This window comes from Geospiza fortis, unplaced genomic scaffold (assembly GCF_000277835.1).
Source record: "Geospiza fortis unplaced genomic scaffold, GeoFor_1.0 scaffold58, whole genome shotgun sequence".
NCBI lineage: Eukaryota > Metazoa > Chordata > Aves > Passeriformes > Thraupidae > Geospiza > Geospiza fortis.
The window spans coordinates 810,702-820,102 of record NW_005054359.1 but is presented as its reverse complement, the minus strand read 5'-3'; the positions used below and the strand labels follow the sequence as shown (position 1 = coordinate 820,102).

The following is a 9,401-nucleotide window of genomic DNA, read 5'->3' as shown; positions in this document are numbered from 1 at the left end:
TTCCTGCTGTACAAACTGATTAAATAAAAAGACGCCTGTCCTATTAAATCTGTTCCATATCCTGCTTTATATCATGGCTGCAACAGCACTGGTGCTAATTGCCCTATTTTTCTAGTTGAAGTTCCTATCTTCAGATGCATTGCTGTTTTTAAAAAACCCATTCAACAAACCTGTTGCTATAACAAACACCTAAATAAAACTTCCCCAGGAAATTTGGCTGGGCTGTGGTTTTTTAAAGGAAATCACATGGCTGTCACAGCTTTGGCACAGGTGTTAAAGACTCTGCAGGCCATGCAGTGTTGTGGCCTCCCTGATCCACTGCACTGCTTTGCAGTTTTTTTGGTTCCTCTTCACAGCCTGTTTTTCCCCTCTCTCCCTGTGTGCTGCTTGTGCCAGAGCATTATCAGATGAGTGTGCTGGAGTCTGCTCCCATCAGCTCCACCGTGGGCCGTGTGGTTGCTAAAGACCTGGACGAAGGCATTAATGCAGAGATGAAATACAGCCTCGTGGATGGAGATGGACTGGATGTCTTTGATATTAACACTGATCCTAATTACCAAGTTGGCATCATCACTGTAAGAAAGGTAAAAAAAGTTTCCTTTTTATAGTGATTTATATGGCTAACTATCCTGGTTACATTTTATGTGTAGAATATTCCCTTACGCCTGCAGTAACTTGGTTCCCATTATGTGACAGTAACCCCTTTCTGGCTGTAAAACACAATTTCTTTAACATTTATTGCTAAAATATGAAAGCAGACTGCATTCCCAAGAATGACTTTTATAAAGTGGGAACATCATTAACATAAACATGTCTTTTCCCACCAAAGGAATGCTCTGACTCCTTATTTATCTATTTAAATATTCTCTGTAGCTTAATTATCCTACAATGCAAGAAATTAGATCAATATTTGCATTTGAACTGTACATATTTTTCACTGTGGTGTTCCACAAACAATAATAAAGCATGCCTTGGAATTATTTATAAACCAATAAAACCCAGGCAGTGTTTATTTTTTTTTAATTGCTGCTTGAAGATCCATAAATGCTAATTAGTCTAGAGGAAGCTGTCTCTAATATGGCAGCTGTGAAACTGCTGGTACTCTGTACCACAGGCTATGCAGGAAGGCATTGATTATTTTGCTTAGGCTCCCTGCTATGGGATATTTATTCTACAATCTTACATAAATGTTAGAAGTTCAACTCTGTTTCTAGGTTATGAAATTGTAACCATATTTCTGCCTAAGCATATCTAGTATACTAATAAGGAAGTATAGTTTCCATTTAAATTGCCTGGGATTAAATTGTCACTAAAATGGAACAATACAGGGGAGAGCTTTGACCTTGCAAGCCTCTATGCTCTACAGCAAAGCATTTAAGCATGTATTTATGGTCACCTTTTCCTGACTCTTTTTTTGTGCATATTAGTCCCTAAATTTAAGCATACCTTCTGGAATGAAATAGATGTTGAATGTAAATTCCAATGTAATTTTCCACTCATTTATCAATGAAACAAAATAGTTTCTTTGCGGTAAATGTGTCAGTAAGCTTGACCTTTGTTATTAGGAATACAATTTTGCTACATATTCATGTGTGTCTGGAGGAGCTACAAAATGTATGGTATCAATCATACCAGATATATACTGTCATCAGGTACATATTGCTCAATCTACCTACTGTACACAAACATATGTAATGTTTTATATATGTCTCCAGCTTTATGTAATGCTGAGATTATCAATAGCCAAACACTGGGAAAGTTGTCCTTTGAATGCCCTCAAAAAAAAAAATCAACCAGTGTCAATATAAAAGGATATCAAAATGGGAGGAGAGGGGAGAGAGAATTTCTAAACCAAGAATGAAATATTTTTTAAAAGTAAACGAAACTTCCCCTTTAATTTTTCTTGACAGATTTCCCAAGCAAAATAATTAACACTTCTAACACAGGCATCAGAAAGCCAGAACTTGCAGTTACTGACAAGACTGTTGCTTGTTGTGTTGTGGCTACTTATCACAGCCTACTAATCCCACAAAATGCTGAGCACCTCCTGAAGATTTACAGTACCTTCCAGGCTGCCTGCCTGGGAGACTGATGCTCACCCTACCTTCCTCTTTTCCCTGCTTTCCCTTCTGCACCACCCATGGAAGGCAGGGGGTGGGTAACCCAGCCAGCACAGCACACAGGAGAGCCCTGTCCTGTCCTGCCTTCCTCCCCTGACATCGCCTGATCAATCCCTTTCTCACAGTGGGTCTTGCTAAATTCCCCCCTGCCACCTCTCAGTGCCTGTGTCAGCGCTGGCAGAAGGAGGACAAGGACAAGGAGAGCTTTCCATGGGCTGCCTCTCCTCTTGGCTGTGTTTTGCAGCATGCTAAGTTCACAGGAGAAGGTAACTTGCCTGCCCTCCCCATGGGACCAGCATTGGGAAGAGGTGTGAATGCATCCATGGGAGAAAAATCTGATGAGGGGGACAGCTGTGCTGAGGCATTAGCACAGGAGAGAAACGGGAGGGAAAGTCATCTTTGACAATGAAGGCAAACAGGAGCATCAAAATGCAGTGGTGTAGCACACTTGTCTCATTTTTCTCATTTTTCTAACTTGATCTAGGTGATTATGTGTTTTAATAATGTAATTGGGTTTTATAGCTGTTAAGTCTGTCTGTGATTTAGCTGCTTTTTTCATAACTTAGCTTTTTAGTGTACACGCAGTGTTTCTCATGCAGTTTTCTTCACCTGGGAAACAATTCAATATAATGGCCTCTTTCTTAGTATATGTTTAGGCACCTTTGCATTGCACATTCCTTGCCAGATGGACAATAAGTGAAGCTTGATCCTGTGAATATCTTACTGCTATTTTACAGCTCATAAATACGCAACTGGTAGGCAATAATGACTCTGCAGCCAGGGATATTACATTTGTAGACCTCACCAAACCCCAGCTGACAAGTGCTATGCCTGCAGTAGTCGCTGATGTACCAGGTGGAGCTAAAGGCAGCGGGAGCAAGTGTCAGATCACCTGTTTGGAGCTGCTGCCACAGACTGCACAGTTTGTACTGCCTCACTCACTGTATAGCGTCTCCAGCAGTACTGGACCATCATGTCCCCAGCACCGAAACCTGTTCCAATTCCAGTCTTCATTCCTCACTCTCATGTACTAAATCCTGAGTGATTTTCAGTTTTATAATTTCAAGAATGCCAGTCTTTAGTCAGGCATTCCTATGCAGGACATCAGTGCTGGTAATTTACTGTGAAATCATGAGCTTTGGTATGTCACTGCAACATTTCCACTTCTGAAGAAGAAGGCCATTGGAGCGGCCAACACTTACTGAAGAATTGGTTGAATCCAGGTGTTTTGAGGCCCATGCATGAGCATGGAAATCTTCTGCTGATGCACTTAAACTAATACACACCTCATGACTGCAGAACTGGCCAGCTGCCCCATTGAGCAGGGCAGGAAAGAAATGGGTTATGACTGGCAAAGGAGAACTTTACTGCCACAATAATGAACTTTGCACTTTGACTTCAAATTGCTTTGGCATCCTCCTTCTCTTTTATTTTCCTGCCCATCTCCATGTGTCCTTCTGGTGATTGGTCTTCACATAGAGCTGCAAAGAAGAAGAAAAGGGTTGGATGGGAACAGCAGACATCTTACTGCAGTCTAAATGAACTGCTGCTGTGTGTGGTAATTCCACACATGAAGCTCAAATCCTTATGTCCAAATAAAGCTGCTCTTTTTTTAAACTACTCATATAGCAAAGAGGGGTATGCCCCACTGGGTGACCCTGAGATTAGCCATTTCTTTTCTGGTACAAGGTTTGTCTTGCTTAGAATCTGTGCAAGCTAAGGGAATTCACTGTGCTGGTTTTCAGCATCAGACCTGCCCAGATTATCCAAGTAAAGGGTTGTGACCATTTAACCACACTGCAATTGCTTGCAACTTCTGACTGCAACTTGAGAAGTGTGACTGTATTGTCTGTGAGCTGTACTTCATCTGGTGGCATTTTTTTATATTTTGGACTGACCCTTCCATACTGTTATTCTGGTTTGTCAAATCCTTACTGTAATCTCTTACCAAGACTGCTTAGTAGCACATTAAATATGGAATTTTTCATTCAGATCTAAAGAAGGTTGTGGAGGCACCTTATTTTCTTCAGGGATCTATGAAAAGAAGATGGAAGGGAGATGAAAAATTTATTTATTGAGAGGTTAAGTGTCAGCATTAGTTACTTCTATATCCATGTATACCAAATAAGTAGTTTTATCTAGATAGGAAATCAAATTCAGGTAACTACTAACAGAGTAAGCTGGTGCCCTTTATCCATTGTCTCAGGAAGGAAAAAAAAGGGAAACGGGAAGAGGGAAAAGGGAAAAGGAGACCATTCTCACTCCCTGCTTCAAATAATACTTGAGTAATTAATATTTCACATTTCATATGAAGTGAAAGAGTCCCAGAGGAAGATATCAGGAATATTTAATAATTAAACTGCTTTGAAATTAAACTGTTTTCTAGGCAGGGAGCAGCACTCATTACACCTGGATGGTGAACCCATGTTTAGGATACTTACTGAAAGGAGGAGGTGAAAAAACCTCACTTCTAGGAAGGTTGGATTATGGATAAAAACTGGAACACAAACTTGAAAGAGAGGCTGACCATGTTCCCTGCTCCCACTGGAACCCTTTACCAGCTTGGCAAACAGGGGACTCTGGTGTCCTCAGTGGAAAAAAGAGGATGCTAACTGGGACCTCTACCTCCTGTGTAAGCATCCTTGTTCCTGCCACTGGGCCCATTTTTGAGGAACCATCTGCCTTACCTTATTTTCAGGTACTTCCATTAGTGTCTGCTTCTTCATGTATTCTCCTCAGAGTGGCATGAAACAGGTTGTGTGAATCATGATGCAGTGGCAGGATGGCTGTTTATATTTTCATTTTAGCAAGAAGAATGAAAGAATATGTTTTTTTGAAGTGATCTGCAGGTATTTCTCCTGGCCTTTTCAGTTCAACTATCAAATTAAATACAGAAAACGTATACAGTGCCGTTTCTAATACTGCTGTCTTTCGAAGATTTTTCTGCATCTGCAAATATTTATCTTTGTTGCACTTGAAATTAAAAGTAATAATGATATGGCTCAGTGTGCCTGATGGTAGATTTAATTTTTTCTCCTCAGCCTTTAAGTTTTGAGAGCAAGAAAAGCTACACCTTGAAGGTAGAGGGTGCCAACCCTCACCTGGAAATGAGGTTCCTGAACCTGGGTCCCTTCCGTGACACCACCACCGTCCACATCAGTGTGGAGGACGTGGATGAGCCTCCTGTGTTTGAGCCCAGCATCTACTTTGTGGAAGTGCCTGAAGATGTGGAGATTGGGACCACCATACAGATCATTTCTGCCAAGGACCCAGACGTGACCAACAACTCCATCAGGTCTGTCCTCTCTTTGTGTGTTATCCCACGAGCAGTCCTTAATACATCTGGTTGGTGGGGCAGTGGTGAGTGAGAGGGACTCTCTCTTTCCAGCCAGTAGTGGTCATCAGTGGGTTTGGCAAACCAAAGCTTACACACTGAGGGCTCTGTCAAAGTGATGCAGGAGCTCCCCCTGTTCTGTGGTATGGAAGACATCAGCATCAAACCTTGCAATGAGCTGGTCAGGCATGTCCTGACATTAAAAACAAACCTCAGAATCTTCCCTATGCTGGCACAAAACCTGACAGCATTGCTGAGAACCCACTGCCATCCTGATGTCAAGGGGATCAACTTGCTTCTCCTTTTTCCCCCTTCTCTTTCAAAGCTTGCCCTTGTCCACAAGCTCAAACACACAGCTACTTTTGGAGTAGAGTGAATGCATGCTAATAAATATCCAAGAACTGTTAAATTATCTAGTGTCTGCTCAAAGATGCAGAGTTAGATATTCCCATAAGGTAGTAAGAAAGGTAAAGGTGCATTTGCAACCATGGGATCTTCATAGGTGCAACTCAGCAAGGAGCCAAAGGAGCAGATTTGTGTGATCATAGCGCTCTTTTCCATAGTGGCTGACAGCCACTGCCAGTCCCTTTTACCAGAGGAGGCTGCTCTTCTCCAAGGCCAGCCCACACAGAAATTTTCACTACCTGCTACTGCAGGCACTTTGATTATCCCAGGACGTTGGCTGCTCCTCTCAGCTGAGAGTTTCAGGTATTGAGCTGCTGTTTGACTACCCATGCACTGGCCCAGCTTCTGAGATGCCTGTGTTCAGGAGCAGTCCTGGGAAATACAGGAGGGAGTTGAAACATTGAGTACTAGGATTTTTTGAAAAAAAGTAAAATCTAAATGAGCAATTCTGTGGGCTTCAGCTAGAAGATCTGAGCAGCCACAAAGCCTGTTCTCCTTAATGGTATGGCACTCTGTGTTGCTGGTCTAATTATTTTTTTCATCTCTGCTACTTTAATATACCTATCTTTTCTGCCTACATTTTAAGGTTATCATACTTCTCATGACATTGCCTCAAATTCCTTAGTAAAACTATTATACTGTCTGCATCACGATTTCATTACCCTAAACTTTTTTCCATTTGCATTCTATTTTGCTGATTGAATACTGTCTGGCATCATCCAAACCCTGCAATGCAAACAGCTCTGTGCTAATCTGCTTAAAATAGTATAAGAATAATTCTGAGGACTATCAGAGGGTAGAATTGATCATTGTTATTTTTAATGGGTTTTTTCTTAGTTTTTTCCAGAGCTTTGCAGTGACTGCCCTTGATGAACAACACTCTATAAACCACAGAATCCATCAACAAAGACATATTAAAAAAAAAAAAAAGTTGTAAATATGCACAGACTCTTTTGTAACTCTGTTCTTTGACGACTTCCTTCCTCTTTTCTCCCCACCTTCCTCTTTTTCCACTGCCCTTTCTTCCCTCATTCCTTCCCTCATTCCTTCCCTTCTTTTCCCCCATGCTGAGGTAAAGGAACACATTTAAAAAGTAATAATAAATACCATTTGTAGTGCTATCTAAAATGCAGATAGTAAGAATTAGTTCTTGCCTCTTCTGTGGTCTACTCCATTCACACCAACTCCGTGCAGTATCAGTCTGGCAATGTTTTAAGCTGAATTCACTTTGCACAGAGCAAGGCAAGCTAAGAAAGACAATAATCCCAAAGATTTGCTATGTTGCACAAACTGAAACCCATCTGAAATTTAAACTGTGACCTGGCTCAAATCCTCACTTTCCTAGCATCCAATACCTGGCTCCCACCCTGTGAAATTGTGATGGCTGGAAATATGCTATTATTGTTGTTAAATTATTCAGGAAGAATATCTAAATAGTACAGTGGAAACAAGTGTGCAGGAGCAGGTACACTTAACAAGAGAACTTAGCTGGAGAATCTAGAAAAAGATCCACCTGTGCCTCTTGACACCAGCGCTTAATTCTGAACCACTAATCACAAGGCTATAGTCAATTTCAGATACTCATTGGCCTTAAAATGTCAGAGATAAATTATTTTATAGCCCTCATACAAGAATAATTATTATAGCAAAATATAGGAACACTCATACTTATTATCTAAATAAATCAAATGCCTGAGAAATCTTTTTATTTATGAAGAGTTAGGAAGGACTGGGAAGGAAAGGGATACAAACCTGCCATTCCTTCCTCTTTAATTGTTCTGAAAAAGAGTGTAAAACAATTTCCCAACAACATATCTCAATAGTTTTATATCCTGGTTTAATAAGTCCCTATATAAAGAAAAGGCTGTCATGCTTGCTCCAGTGAATGCATTCATGCTGAAAGGAGAAAATTCAGAAGAATGAGCCCTGTTCATTGTCTGTTGTGACTAATGCTTTCAATTCCCATCCACTCTGATGAAAGTACCAACAAAAACGACAGAAAGTCTGGTCTCTGTTCTAGGCTGTGACATTTACCTAGGCATGTGTGTGGCTTTGGCCAAAGTATCCCTTGCCATGCTAACAGTCAGCTGGGAAGGCAGCTTGCACAAAGTGCCTTTAAGAGCAAGGTGATGCCTGTGAAGGATGCTGAGTATTTTACCCACCCTGAGAAATCATCCCTCTGACCGAGTATTGCAGTGACCTCTGTCCATCAGCTGCCTCCCTGCTCAGGCTGCCTCCCTGCTCAGGTTTTCTGGCCTGCAGGCACCACAACAATCCCCCATTCACAGGCACAGGAAGCTGATTCCCAGCACTGAACTGACACAACATTGGTCAGGAAGGTTCAGTAACTACAATGAATCAGCCTCACAGAGGGAGCTGTTTTTCTGACTGGATGCTGTGAGAAAGGCACACATCATCCCCCTTGTGCTGACACAGCCCCATCAGTAGCCGCATGCTTCAGGATGCAGGTGGAGTTTATTCCCCTCAAGAAGGAGAGAATACAGAAAAAAAGGAAGAGAATGGTTCCTGCTCATCAACCTAGGTGCTCAAAGAATGAGCTGATCTGAAGACATTTTCATCCTGTCTGAATTTGCCTGGAGACAGGGCATAATTAGTTCTCTCAGAAAAAGAAATTATGCTCCTCACTGGCAGATTTTCTCTGTAAAGCAGATGTTCCTCCACTGATCTGTGCCTTCCTTTGAGGCTTCTTCCTCTAAATCTTCCTGTCTTCCAGCTCCATTCAAGTAGTACTACCTGTTAAATGCCATTAGCCACAGGAACTTTTTCCAGCATCTCACTCTGGACCTATGCAAGTCAAAGGAGCACATAACTAGGTTGTGGAAGAATGTGGCTCTGCTTTGTACAACACTGTCCCCATTGCTGAGATACTTTGGTGGCTGTAACACACGGTTTTCACAAGGGTTGCATAATATTTTTCATATGTGCTCTTGCAGATACTCAATAGACAGGAGCAGTGATCCAGGACGGTTCTTTTATGTCGACATAACATCGGGAGCACTGATGACTGCAAGACCTCTGGACCGGGAGGACATTTCTTGGCACAACATCACTGTATTGGCCATGGAGCTGAGTAAGGAGAATGCACACTGTACACAGATTAAAGAGATATAGTAGACAAAGCAGGCTGAGAGGCCTGAATTCAAAGTTCACAAGTTGTTATGCACTGAGTGGGAAGGCGCATTAAGTGAATTGCTCCTCTGACATCAACCAGCGAATACTGCATTTTATTTATTTTTTTATGCTCATTTTTCACAGGGTGGTGGGAGGCATAGAGGATGGCAATTAAATGCAGAGTCCTTCTTTTTCAATTCATTAGCATTCCAGGGATTTATTCAAAACTCTTCCTGATGTGTTTCTGGCAGAGCCCTCTCATTTCAGAAAGCCAGGCTAAAGAAAATACTGCAAAGGCTTCACAGCTGCTAGAGCTCCCAGTCCTGCCTGGGAGGATTGAGTGGTGCAGGGATGGGTAGGCAGCAGCGATCCTACACTGCTAGGTCACTAGTTGAAATCTGCTCTGGTTC

General features: G+C 41.8%; 1 protein-coding gene across 2 annotated transcripts in view; it reads left to right on the top strand.

The window, feature by feature from the left end:
- CDH20 (cadherin 20) overlaps nucleotides 1–9,401 on the top strand; it is a 37,753-nt gene that overhangs the window by 13,749 nt on the left and 14,603 nt on the right. The window contains exons 5-7 of one of the 2 annotated variants that reach the window (XM_005423852.2): nucleotides 397–584; nucleotides 5,162–5,415; nucleotides 8,814–8,950. In XM_005423852.2, coding sequence (XP_005423909.1) covers nucleotides 397–584; nucleotides 5,162–5,415; nucleotides 8,814–8,950 — 579 coding nt within the window. The remainder of the gene's footprint in view (nucleotides 1–396; nucleotides 585–5,161; nucleotides 5,416–8,813; nucleotides 8,951–9,401) is intronic. The other variant, XM_031059290.1, reaches the window with a different exon arrangement.